At 42.9% G+C, this 14,189-nt stretch overlaps 1 protein-coding gene across 1 annotated transcript; it reads right to left on the bottom strand.

Moving 5' to 3' along the window:
• Positions 1-6,907: 6,907 nt before the first annotated feature.
• On the bottom strand, positions 6,908-13,615 carry LOC124709094 (transcriptional regulatory protein AlgP-like). The gene is made up of 3 exons (XM_047240742.1): positions 13,589-13,615; positions 13,147-13,455; positions 6,908-7,204 (listed from the first exon to the last, which is right to left on the bottom strand). Exons 1-3 carry the CDS (start codon positions 13,613-13,615, stop codon positions 6,908-6,910), a joined length of 633 nt encoding a protein of 210 aa, XP_047096698.1.
• Positions 13,616-14,189: the final 574 nt, after the last annotated feature.

The following is a 14,189-nucleotide window of genomic DNA, read 5'->3' on the forward strand; positions in this document are numbered from 1 at the left end:
ACTTTATAGAGATATCCATTCTACTTGTTCTTTCTTTAGAGATCAGCTGAGAACTACTCTGAAGCAATCTTTGCGCTCTCTCCAATACTCCTTTATATGATCACTTTTTTTTTTCTTTCCTCACTTCTGATGCGTCTTTTCATCTGTGCTATCTTGGAACTGTTTTGTGCTGGAAACATCCCGAACTCTCATTTTTGTTACTGTAGTTAGGTCTTGAATTTCTTCTTTTTTATGTCACATTTGTTTTGTAGGGTCTCTTACATAGTCATTCTCTACTAGATTTTTCCCCTCCATTACGTGTAATTATTTTCATAGGTAGTTCAATTTAACTTTTTCAATATTTACATATTTTGCGCTTAATTCTGATGACGCTGTCTTGTTTTTTTCATGCTCTCGGTTTTTAGGGAGATTATTGACTGAATATTTCTACGTGTTTTTGTGTTACACCTACACCATCTGTCAGAATGACCGAATCATCTGCAAACGCTACACAGTCAGTTTCCAGATCACCCCATTCCCATTCCAGTTTTGAGCATTTCCATTGTATATCCTTCAAACAAATCTTGCATTCAACACTAGACGCATCTTGCAAACATTTCATCTTCTACAGCAAAGTACAGGCCAGCAAAATATTGAACAGAGGTGACGCAGAAAAACCAATCTTTTTAAAAAATTTAAATCGCTGTCTGCGTTGTGAGATTCTAAATTTGCGCATTCATCTGTCTCATTAATTTAGCAATCATAATTTGCTTACCCAAATAACAAATATATAGTACAGCAGTACATCTTCTATGAAAGTGGCCCTCTGGAAATAAAGATACTGCAACTTTTTTCATGACAGTACACACTGTCCCCAACATATGAAATTGTCGTGCAAGACATTCAGCATCTGTCACCCATCTTTATCCATGTTACGACCATTTCGTAATGTTTTATATCGGGATCCCAAGGATAATTCCGGGTGTGTGTGTCCGCTGATGGCGTAAGTTGATTTTTTTCTGCTGAGATTCGTGTCATTCAAGCTACATTTACATCTTTAGATGTACAGACATGTCCCGCAACTGTGTAATGAATGAAAGAGAGTGGTTCAAAAATTGTTCAAATGGCTCTGAGCACTATGGGACTTAACATCCGAGGTCATCAGGCCCCTAGACTTAGAACTACTTAGACCGAACTAACCTAAGGACATCAGACACATCCAGTTCCGAGGCAGGAGTCGAACCTGCGACCGTAGAAGCAGCGCGGTTCCGGACTGAAGCGCCTAGAACTGCTCGGCCACAACGGCCAGCGGGAGAGAGTGCTCTATATCAGTGCCGGTCACTTCCTTCACAGTTTGACGCGAAAAAGGCAGCAAGTATGTATGGCTCTAGAAGACCACTTGTCTCCTCTCCGTTGGTCCCTAAAGTCCTTATTATACCAGACGGCAGTAGAAACGTGCTACAGTCTGCTGCAAATTCTGGTCCTCTGAATCCCCTCAATAGAGTTTTACGAATGGATTGTCTTTCTCGCCTAGCATATAAGCTGATGGGACATTTCCGTAACGCTCACGCACTGATATAACCTATCAGTAACATCATGGATTCATGAGGTTGTCTCCATACCCGTACACGTCCATCCGCTTGATACAACTTGAAACGAGACTCGTTCGACCAGACAACATGTTTCCAGTCATCAACAGTCCAATGTCGGTGTTGACGGACCCAGGCGAGGCGTAAAGCTTCGTGTCGTGCAGTCACCAAGCGTAGACGAATGGGTTTGCGGCTCCGAACGCCCACATCGATGATGTTTCTTGACTGGTTCGCATGCTGACACTTGTTTATGGCCTAGCATTGAAATCTTCTGTCACGTTGAACGATTCTCTTCAGTCATCGTTAGTCCCGTTCTTACAGGATCTTTTTCCGGCCACGGTGATGTCGGAGATTTGATGGTTTACCGGATTCCTGAAATTCACGGTACATCCGTGATGCTGTGTCCCATCGCTCGTGCGTCTACTTTAACTCCACGTTCAAACTCACATAAATCTTGACAATCTTCCATTTTAGCAGCAGTAAGCGATCTAACAACTGCGCCAGATACTTGCTGTCATATATAGGCGTTGCCGAGCGCAGCGCCGTATTATGCCTGTTTACGTATCTCTGACAGGGTTGTAGCCTCTCCCCGATGTTATTCAATCTCTATATTGAGCAAGCAGTGAAGAAAAAAAAAAAGAAAAATTCGGAGTAGGTATTAAAATCCATGGAGAAGTAATAAAAACTTTGAGGTTCGCCGATGACATTGTAATTCTGTCAGAGACAGCAAAGTACTTGGAGGAGCAGTTGAACGGAATGGATAGTGTCTTCAAAGGAGGATATAAGACGAACATCAACAAAAGCAAAACAAGGATAATGGAATGTAGTCGAATTAAATCGGGCGATGCTGAGGGAATTAGTTTAGGAAATGAGACACTTAAAGTAGTAAAGGGGTTTTGCTATTTGCGGAGCAAAATAACTGATGATGGTCGAAGTAGAGAGGATATAAAATGTAGACTGGCAATGGCAAGGAAAGCATTTCTGAAGAAGAGAAATTTGTTAACATCGAGTATAGATTTAAGTGTCAGGAAGACGTTTCTGAAAGTATTTGTACGGAGTGTAGCCATGTATGGAAGTGAAACATGGACGATAAATAGTTTGGACAAGAAGAGAATAGAAGCTTTTGAAATGTGGTGCTACAGAAGAATGCTGAAGATTAGATGGGTGGATCACATAACTAAGGAGGAAGTATTGAATAGGATTGGGGAGAAGAGAAGTTTGTGGCACAACTTGACTAGAAGAAGGGATCGGTTGATAGGACATGTTCTGAGGCATCAAGGGATCACCAGTTTAGTATTGGAGGGCAGCGTGGAGGGTAAAAATCGTAGAGGGAGACGAAGAGATGAATACACTAAGCAGATTCAGAAGGATGTAGGCTGCAGTAGGTACTGGGAGATGAAGAAGCTTCCACAGGATAGAGTAGCATGGAGAGCTGCGTCACACCAGTCTCAGGACTGAAGACCACCACCACAACAACAACGTATCTCTGTATTTGAATACGCATGCCTGTACCAGTTCTTTCGCGACTCAGTGTACATTTTGTAAGTAGGCTGTTTATGTTTTTTTTTAATGGTAAAGCCACGTAGGGCTCCGTATGAAAATCACTGGCTGTGCTGTGTGCAGTCTGTGGCTGGGTGGAATTGTTGGAATTTGCCATTGTAGTGTTGGGCAGTTGGCTGTTAACAGCGCGTAGCGTTGCGCAGTTGGAGGTGAGCCGCCAGCAGTGGTGGATGTAGGAAGTGAGATGGCGCATTTCTGAGAGTGGATGATCTGGGCAGAGACAGTAACTTTGTAAGACTGGATGTCATGAACTGATATATATAATACGACTTTTGAACAATATTAAGGTAAATACATTGTTTATTCTCTATCAAAATCTTTCATTTGCTAACTATGCCTATCAGTAGTTAGTGCCTTCAGTAGCTTGAATCTTTTATTTAGCTGGCAGTAGCGGCGCTCGCTGTATTGCAGTACCTTGAGTAACGAAGATTTTGTGAGGTAAGTGATTTGTGAAACGTATAGGTTAATGTTAGTCAGGGCCATTCTTTTGCAGGGATTTTTGAAAGTCAGATTGCGCTGCGCCAAAAATATTGTGTGTCAGTTTAAGCACAGTCATGTATAATTTTTCTAAGGGGACGTTTCATACGTTCACCCTTAGCTGAGGATACCTCACCGGAATCTTCTGATTTTTTCTTGTAGTTTGTGTAATTAGTGTAGCTTTTGTTTATTGCTAGCGCGTAACTGTAGAGAGAACCTCCTTTGTAGTTGTAGTTTTTCATTGTTGTACAGTAAACCAGTTGTGGCATGCATATAGATTTGCACCAAGTATTTCGCAGCTGCGCTTGCAATTAACGAGATATTATTTTCAGTGCTATGTTAATGTGTTCTCTTATTTTTGCTCTTCAAATTGTGCTTTTCTGTGTTATCGTGTGAAATATTGTGACAATAATGGCGTGTGAGAAACGTAATACTAGGCTCCAAAGTAAACTGAGAAATGACAGTGAAAACGAAAGCAGTGTGTTAGCGCCACCATGTAATGAATTAACTAATGTTCAAAGTAGTAATTTGGTAATTGTGCATAGGGAAATGGAGCGGGTGGCAAATAATGGCGTAGACAGTGAAACAAATAGTGAACAGGGAAGCATTATCGATCGATCGGTCGGCAACAGCTCGCCTTAGGAATCCGAAATGACAGGACACAATCTTGCAAATACTGTAGATTCAGGTTTTGCGTCCTCACCGTTTTCTCAAATAAGTCAAGACACATTTTCTGCTTTTCAAAATGCGAATATTGCCGGTTCAAATGCACTGCCAAAAATCAGTGAGGAATATGTTTCAGACACCAGTGCATTGTTATTACAGTTAATGCAACAAATGGAACAAAGGCTACAAAAGTTAGACACAATGGAACAAAATCTTCAAAAGTTAGACACAATGGAACAACACCAGAGACAAACACAGCAAAAGCTTCAAAAGTTAGACACAATGGAACAAAATCTTCGGAAGTTAGACACCACGCTTGAACAAACACGTGAAGATTTAACTACTGAGTTACATAACATTGAATCGTTATGTCAAAAAGTCTGTAATGACGTAAAAACACAAATTTGTGAGCATTTTCAACCTATTTTTTTGCGGCATGAAAATGCATTACAGAATCACGAAGCAGCCATAAAAGAACTGCAAACTATTGTTCATGAAAATCATGAGACCTTGCAAGCTAAAATTGACTCAGTTGCATCTACCCATTCGGTTACGCAACTTGCAAAAACTCAGGAAAACTTAAAGGACACAGTAGATACGATTTCAACACAAATGGACACTCTGAAACTTGGTTCAGAAAAACACACAGAGGAAATAATTTCACTATTGGATAAAGTAGCCGAACTTTCAGATCAGTTCACTAACTTATCTACAAAGGTAGATGATGATCTGAATGACACAAGACCTGTAGCTTTCACTGACACTGATGAGTATGTAGAAATTAGAAAATTCAAACAAAATCAAAATCAAATCAATACACTGTACAAAAGAGAAATCCGGGAAGTACAAGATCAGTTGGCACAAGTAATACAGGAATTACATATTTCAGAGGACACTCGCGCTCCAACACGGGAAGAGGGACTTAGAAATACGGAAAAGCCACAAAATAATGACACAGGGCATTTCGTAAATTATGAAAGAAATTGGCAAGGTGCACCGAATTTTGAGATGAAACCGCCGACACGACGTAACAATGACCGACATGCGACTCGCCGACACGATGATTTTGACTATAAGCTGTTCATTACTACACGCAGATTCAAAACATTTAAGAATTCTGGCAACGACATTCATCCACAAGCGTGGCTTCATCCATTCTCTCATTGTTTTCCTCCCAACTGATCATTAGAGCACAGATTAGAATTTATGTGTGGCTATTTAGAGAAAGAACCAGCTGTAAGAATGCGATCGCTCATTCACGATTGTCACAGTGAAGGAGAATTTTATCATGCCTTCCTCTCAGCATATTGGTCTCAAGCTACACAAGACCAAGTAAAACATAGCATCATAATGATGAAATATTTCGAACAATCTGAATTCTCCAGTCTTGTGAAATATTTTGAAGACATATTGCACAAGAATCAGTACCTGTCAAACCCATACAGCCCCTCAGAACTCATCCGCATTTGCTTAATCAAATTACCTGAACATTTACGACATATTATTTTGGCAGGACGTTGAAAAGACGACATTGAAGCTTTTCAGGGACTCTTACAAGAATTAGAAATTGACACTGACAATCGCGGAACGTGAAAACAGGAACACAACAATTACAGGTCACATCCGTCGCAATTCCGCGATGAAAGAAATAATAACTGGACACGACAAGGCTATTCTCACAACACAAATCGTGACCAAAACAGACACCACCCGTATGATAACCGTTGGCAGAGTAGTAATAATTACAGGGAAAGATCACCTCTCCGCGGTAGTGACTATCACAGAAACAATCAGAGAAACAGACAATTTGGGAACCAAAATAATTATTATCAAGAGAGACAGAATAACTTTAGACGCGACGGTCCAGCGCGCAGTTACGATTCAGGGAGAAATTCTTCACCACGTGACCGACAAGAAAGAAACTATGGAATCTACCGACATGACGACAGACGTTATGATCGTAACGACAGACCTGAATTGCATCAGAACTGGCGAGATCCAAACAGAGCAGGGCACTCTCGACAAGGTGAATTTGTAGAAGTTAGGTCGCCTAATCCCAATAACGACTGTCCCTACGTAATTCGGTGCTCTCCGATACACACGATCGAACAGCGGAGGAGTGGTACTCAAGCGTCAACTTTAGGTTACAATATCTCCGGATGTAATTAACATTTTACAATGCAACAAACGGCACTGATTACGTATTTGTTTTTATGTTTGGATGTGCTAACAAAACTAACGTAGTTCCATTTTAAAAAACGTAGGTTTGTGTTAAAAAACATACTTACACTAGCCCCTCTCCTCACATTCGGTCTGTGGAATCGGTTCGTCAGTATTTGATGTGGTTTACGAAATATATCCAGCGGTAACGTTAGGTTACTCACCTTGTATATATATATATATATATATATATATATATATATATATATATATATATATATATATATACAAAAAATGATTATAAACTCGATAAATCAAGTAGCTGAAAATAAGTGAGACACTGGATTGTAGTGTTACAAGTATTGGAAGCTGGAGGGGGAGAGTCAGTTCTCTGCACAGATTAAAAAGAATAATTAAGATACGGCATGTAAGAACCGCTACACTGTTTTCTACTTGTCCTCTGGGTTTGGATACATTCAGGCTGCATTTTCAAGGTGCTCCCATTTTGCCAACCCAGTGTAAAGTGCTGTGACGCACGCGTAAGTCGTGCGTAATGCAGAGTGAAGCACGGCGCGGGAGAGCGGGGGTCCGCCGCATGAGGACGCCTTCCCGGAGGCGACGGAATTTGTGTGGCGTTGCGGCGCTGATGGATGAGGTGGCAGCGCGACCTGGCGGCCGCGACACCCAGCTGCAGGTAGGACCGTAGGAGGCAGACCAGCAGCGGCCGGCTCTGACGTGCTGTAGCGGACGGGGCGCGGCGAAGGGGTCAGGGTCTAGTGGGTTGACAGCTCGTTTCATCGTGACGCTGGGTATAGAGCCTACACTGTGCATTTACCCCGTCTTCAAACTGGGGATGCCTCCAAGAAGTCGTGTGTGTGTGTCTGTGTGTGTGTGTTGGGTTTTGGCAAACAGCTCCTTAGAAATTAAACCACCGATTTGTGTCAGAATTTTCAGACGGAAATGAGATGTGGGAAATCAACAACCGGGTAGCAAAGAACCAGCGTGAGGTTTAATTTTGCAAAAAGGATTTGAGCGCCTGAAACTAAACAGACAATTAAGAAGGGTTTAATTAATGATTTGACAGAAAAGTACACAATGGATATATTTCTCCGAATTTTTAGAACTAAGTGAGGAGTGGGAAACAGACAACTGAGTATCTAACCAACCAGCTTGAGGTCTAGTTTATAAAAAAGCACTTGAAAGTAAACACGGTGTTCAGGAAGAACTAAATTGGTTATTTAGATAAGACTGAGATTTCTCGAACAGCCGCTGCTAGTATCAAAGAGTTCATCTTTTCATGGCCTAGCTATTTTGCGTATAAAATATTGAATTGGTGTTATATTAAAGTCAACAACAAAAATTTAAATAAAGAAACTAAAGGAAAATAGCCAGTCTGTGAAATGGTTTGGCTAAAATTAAGAAATAAAATACATCAGAAGAGCTTTTGGCGCATCTTTGAATTGAGTACAGAAAAAAAGTTGCTTATTGAGAATTAAATGTTCAGTATTTATCTTAGAATTTTGAAGATTACTGCAGGCTAACTGACTGGTGGGTGATGTGAACCGTACGGACTCCGTTTTAGTACAAGAGTGCTATTATCATTTAAAGGAGTGTCAAATGTTTATCTAATATGTGTTATTTCTTACTTTCAGACAAATTATTTCATGTAACATGTCACTTTTTTTTAAGTTATTTTATCGTTTCCTACAGGGTGAACAAAATAAAACTGGCTCAGTAAATACACTCCTAGACGAAAGAAAACGACACACCATAAAGGAATTATTTGAGTGGGACGGATATCGGTTGATATGATGTACAGGTACAGACAAATACGATTATAAGTTCAGAAAATTTTGATAATTTATTGCAGGAAAAGTTCTTCACAAATCAAGCAAGACCTCTGGCCCTTATGCAAGCAGTTATTCAACTCGGCATTGATTGACTTGTTAGATATCATCTAGAGGGATATCGTGCCAAATTCTATCCAATAGGCGCTTTAGATCGTCAAAATTTCGAGCTGATTGGAGGGCCCTGTTGAAATGGTTCAAATGGCTCTGAGCACTATGGGACTTAATTTCTGAGGTCATCAGTCCCCTAGAACTTAGAACTACTTAAACCTAATTAACTTAGAACTACTTAAACCTAACTAAACTAAGGACGTCACACACGTCCATGCCCGAGGCAGGATTCGACTCTGCGATCGTAGCGGTCGCGCGGTTCCAGACTGTAGAGCTTAAAACCGCTCGGCCACCACGGCCGGCGAGGGCCCTATCCGCAACGCTCCAAAGTTCTTAACTGGCGAGAGGTCCGGACACCTTCCTGGCCAACTTAGCGTCTGAAAAGCACGAAGACAAGCAGTAGAAACTCTCTCCGTATGCGGGTGGGAATTATATTGCCACGAAGGGCATTAAAACGACGAATAGCATATCGTGCTAATGTGCCATGGCTGGCAACAAAATGGGCCCTGGTACAAACAGAAATAGCATCCCAGACCATCACTTCTGGGTGATGGACCGTATGACAGGTGATGGTCAGGTTGGTATCCCACAGGTGTCCAGGATGTCCCCAGACACATCCTCGATCTGGAATATTTCGCTGGAGTAGAACTGTCTTCAGTAATGAGTCCTGCTTCGGACACAGCCCAAATGACCAGCAAAGACGTGTCTGGAAACCATCACAGGTAGCGGTGGCTGTGTCCCACCGTACGGCGCAAGAAGCAGGAAGGATGCTCTGAGGCGCCACTTCATTTGAGAGCAGGACCCCTTTGGTTGTCATCTGTGGCACCGTTACAACATAGCGGTACGTCGACGATATTCTACGGCTCCTTCTCTTTGCCTTCTTGGTAAGCCAGCCTCGACTCACATTTAAGAAAATATAATGTTCACCCACACAAGAAGAGTTTAGATGGCTTGTCTTCGTGCTTCCCGCGCCATGTAAGTTCGCAGGATCTCTCCCCAATTGAGAACGATTGGAGCATTATGGATAGGACCATCCAGCTAGCCTGTTATTTTGACGATCTAACGAGTTATTTGGACAGAATCTGGCACTACATGCCTCAAGAGGTCATCCAACAAGACCCTCAGTCAATGACAAGCCGAATAAACGCTTGAATAAGGCCCGGAGATGGATCAACACGTTATTCACTTGCTCAGTTTGTAACGCTCTTACTCTTGGCTAAATCATTTAATTTTCCTCACATTGCAATGTCTTAAAACGTATTTGTAGTAAGACTGGAGCGGTAATGACCTTTGTTAATGATATGACAGAACATGTCATCCTCAAAGAGAGATGAATACAAAAATGTAACAAAAATAATCACTTAAAAATAATAGATTTCAGATATCTCTCGTCCCTTTTAAATTTAAAAAGGGCGACTGATAGCTGAAATCTATTATTTACAAGTCAATATAACAACCGCTGAGTGCGACAGGCTTCTGAATGGAAGGTAAGCTGACCTGATGAAAAATAATCAGTCTAGATAGCAAATTCCCGCTATCTTAAAAATAAACAGGATTTACGATCTCGACTAATTATTTTTTTACATTACGTACCGAGGTCGCTAGCATAATTGACTGGATATTAGAAAATCTGAGCAGTCGTAAACAGAAAGGTATTAGTTGTTTTTTTGGTGTATTTATTCCAAATGACATGTTTGAGGCTCTGCCCGTCATCAGATTTCCTGGTGTAAACAATATAATAAATAATTATTTATTACATTTTTGAATTTTTTAACACCAAATGTTAACAAAAAAAGCAAAATCAAACTAAATGTCGGTACCAATACACACTATTTTATAGCAAAAATAGCTTTTGCAGCTTGTTCCTTACTAGTACAATCACGGACCAATAGTTGTGACATATAATTTAAACTTGGAAAATGGGAATGTTGGTCGTGATAAGGACTACGAAACACAGCTACTTCAGTGGGCTGGCACTTGCTAGGTTAACCACGTGATGCAACAGGGCACCACTTCACGTCGTTATGGCTATGCAAATGCCTACTTGTTTACTAAAAATTAAAACTGTGACCAGTAACAACTAAAAGGATATGTTGTGTGGCTACATAGAGGCACATTAAAACACTGATCGCAGCAGTAAAAAAGTCCAAGAATATCTTGTCTTGGAAAGACATGACTTGTCGATGATTATAAAAAGGCTTTGTTTGGATTTGCAATTACACTTCTTTACTTTTCGTCAAACATAAAATCTTAACACATATGTCCCATCCTATGGTTTATTAGTGTGGCTCTCCATATGCCAAAATATTTACTGCCTGTTGTTGTTGTTGGATGTTGTTGTCGTCTTCAGTCCAGAGACTGGTTTCATGCAGCTCTCCATGCTACTCTATCCTTTGCCAGCCTCTTCATCTCCGAATAACTATTGCAACCTACCTCCTTCTAAATCTGCTTAGTGTTTTCATCTCTTGGTCTCCCTGTACGATTTTCATCTTCCACGCTGCACTCCAATACTACATTGGTGATCCCCTGATGTATCCGGACGTGTCCTACCAACCGATCCCGTATTCCAGTCAAGTTGTGCCACAAATTCCTCTTCTCTCCAATTCAGTTCAGTATTTTCCCATTAGTTACATGATGCATCCATCTAATCTTCAGCATTTGGAAACCTTATATTCTCTTCTTGTCTATACTATTTACCATCTATTTTTCACTTCCATATATGGCTACACTCGATGCAAATACTTTCAGAAAATACTTCCTGACACATCTATACTCGATATTAACACATTTCTGTTCTTTGGAAACGTTCTCCTTGCCATAGAAAAACTACATTTTATGTCCTCTCTACTTCGATCATCATCAGTTATTTTTCTCCCCAAATAGCAAAACTCATTTACTATCTTATATGTGTCATTTCCTATTGCCTGTTAAAACCGTAAACCACAATAACAAAAATACATTTAGTGTGTCTGTACGTAAGCACAATAACAGAAGCATCACTGTAGTACATGGGCGCGAGATTGAGATTGTAGCAAAGGGCTACCGAGCTCCAGAAAAGTGGTTACGGAAGCTATCATAATCTTTACGTGCCTCTCACAACAAACCGTCCAGTTACGAGTTAACAAAATACAGTAATTAGAGTAAAATGGAACTGACATACGTGAGTGCGAATACTGAGGTACATTGTACACTACTGCCCATTAAAATTGCTACACCACGAATATGACGTGCTACAGACGCGAAATTTAACCTACAGGAAGAAGATGCTGTGATACGCAAATGATTAGCTTTCAGAGCATTCACACAAGGTTGGCGCCGGTGGCGACACCTACAGCGTGCTGACATGAGGTAAGTTTCCAACCGATTTCCCATACACAAACAGCAGCTGACCGGCGTTGCCCGGTGAAACGTTGTTGTGATGCCTCATGTAAGAAGGAGAAATGCGTACCATCACGTTTCCGACTTTGATAAAGGTCGGATTGTAGCTTACGGCGATTGCGGTTTATCGTATCGCGACATTCCTGCTCGCGTTGGTCGAGATCCAATGACTGTTAGCAGAATATGGAATCGGTGGGATAAGGAGGGTAATACGGAATGCCGTGCTGGATCCCAACCGCCTCGTATCACTAGCAGTCGAGATGACAGGCATCTTATCCGCATGGCTGTAACGGATCGTGCAGTCACGTCTCGATCCCTGAGTCAACAGATGGGGACGTTTGAAAGACAACACCATCTGTACGAACAGTTTGACGTTTGCAGCAGCATGGACTATCAGCTCGGAGACAATGGCTGCTGTTACCCTTGACGCTGCATCACAGACAGAAGCGCCTGCGATGGTGTACTCGACGACGAACCTGCGTGCACGAATGGCAAAATGTCATTTTTACGGTTGAATCCAGGTTCTGTTTACAGCATCATGATGGTCGCATCCGTGTTTGGCGACATCGCGGTGAACGCGCTTTGGAAGCGTGTATTCGTCATCGCCATACTGTAATATCACCTGGCGTGATGGTATGGGGTGCCGTTGGTTACACGTCTCGGTCACCTCTGGTTCGCACTGACGGCACGTTGAACAGTGGGCGTTACATTTCAGATGTGTTACGACCCGTGGGTCTGCCCTTCATTCGATCCCTGCGAAGCCCTACATTTCAGCAGTATAATGCACGACCGCATGTTGCAGGTCCTGTACGAGCCTTTCTGGATACAGAAAATGTTCGACTGCTGCCCTGGCCAGATCTCTCACCAATTGAAAACGTCTGGTCAATGGTGGCCGAGGAACCGGCTCGTCACAATACGCCAGTCAGTACTCTTGATGAACTGTGGTATCGTGTTGAAGCTGCATGGGCAGCTGTACCAGTACACGCCATTCAAGCTGTGACTCAATGCCCAGGCGTATCAAGGCCGTTATTACGTCCAGAGGTGGTTGTTCTGGGTACTGATTTCTCAGGATCTGTGCACCCAAATTGCGTGAAAATGTAATCACGTGTCAGTTCTAGTATAATATAATCGTCCAATGAATGCCCGTTTATCATCTGAATTTCTTCTTGGTGTAGCAATTTTAATGGCTAGTAGTGTAGAAGGGACGTCTGATAAGATACTATTTTACTTTTTAATATTATCTAAGCTATTCAGTTACCTAACTAGTATCAACCGGTCTGTAATAGTTTTAATCTGTTCTGTAATGATTTGTGAAATAATAGCGTGCCTTTATGAAAACACTGTGCTTTCGCTACGTCGCAGCCGGAACTGAAACAGACAGGCAGGAAGGCGAAGCGTGAGGTCGACACGTGCGGTTCGCGACGCCGCCCCCGCCGCGTGGGACAAGCCCGCGACGTCGCCGCGGCGCCGCGTGACGCCTGGCGTGACTCGGCGCCCGGGGGCGGCGTCGGGCGTGACTTGGCGCCTGGGGGTGGCGCCGGAGACGCCTCGCGGCGCGCCGGCCGGAGAGACGGATTTACAGCGCTCGGCGGGGGGTCCGCCGCGTTTAATTTGGGCAGGTGGGCCTCGCCGCGCCGAGCTGCATTCCTCTCCCCTGGCCGGGCCAGCCACACCGCCACGTCGGCCAGCTGCGCATTAATTTTCCGGCAGATTAAGGGCGGCTCCAGTCGGACCCATTAGCAGTGCGGAGCGCGCCGCGCGCAGCACTTTCACAGGACGCTCGCTCGACGTGCTGTGCACAGTACCGACCAGGAAACTAACTGAGCTAGGGAAGGCGCCGTGCACCATCGCGTCTTATCCATACAGTACACTGGTGTCCGAACTTGAAGCAACAACGGAAAGTTTTTCCAAGGTTGCGTTTATTTTGCCGCAGAACAGTATAAAACAGTATAAAAAAAGGGACGATAAATACACTCCTGGAAATTGAAATAAGAACACCGTGAATTCATTGTCCCAGGAAGGGGAAACTTTATTGACACATTCCTGGGGTCAGATACATCACATGATCACACTGACAGAACCACAGGCACATAGACACAGGCAACAGAGCATGCACAATGTCGGCACTAGTGCAGTGTATATCCACCTTTCGCAGCAATGCAGGCTGCTATTCTCCCATGGAGACGATCGTAGAGATGCTGGATGTAGTCCTGTGGAACGGCTTGCCATGCCATTTCCACCTGGCGCCTCAGTTGGTCCAGCGTTCGTGCTGGACGTGCAGACCGCGTGAGACGACGCTTCATCCAGTCCCAAACATGCTCAATGGGGGACAGATCCGGAGATCTTGCTGGCCAGGGTAGTTGACTTACACCTTCTAGAGCACGTTGGGTGGCACGGGATACATGCGGATGCGCATTGTCCT

This window comes from Schistocerca piceifrons, chromosome 7, assembly GCF_021461385.2.
Source record: "Schistocerca piceifrons isolate TAMUIC-IGC-003096 chromosome 7, iqSchPice1.1, whole genome shotgun sequence".
NCBI classification, from domain to species: domain Eukaryota; kingdom Metazoa; phylum Arthropoda; class Insecta; order Orthoptera; family Acrididae; genus Schistocerca; species Schistocerca piceifrons.

Excerpts from the sequence above, each read along its gene's own strand:
- LOC124709094 (XM_047240742.1), bottom strand. The coding sequence starts at position 13,615 with ATGGTGCACGGCGCCTTCCCTAGCTCA. Across the intron at positions 13,456-13,588 it reads ACGGCGCCTTCCCTAGCTCA|CTGGCCGACGTGGCGGTGTG; the intron begins GTTAGTTTCCTG and ends ATTAATGCGCAG. Across the intron at positions 7,205-13,146 it reads CACGCTTCGCCTTCCTGCCT|ACCCTGACCCCTTCGCCGCG; the intron begins GTCTGTTTCAGT and ends TCAACCCACTAG.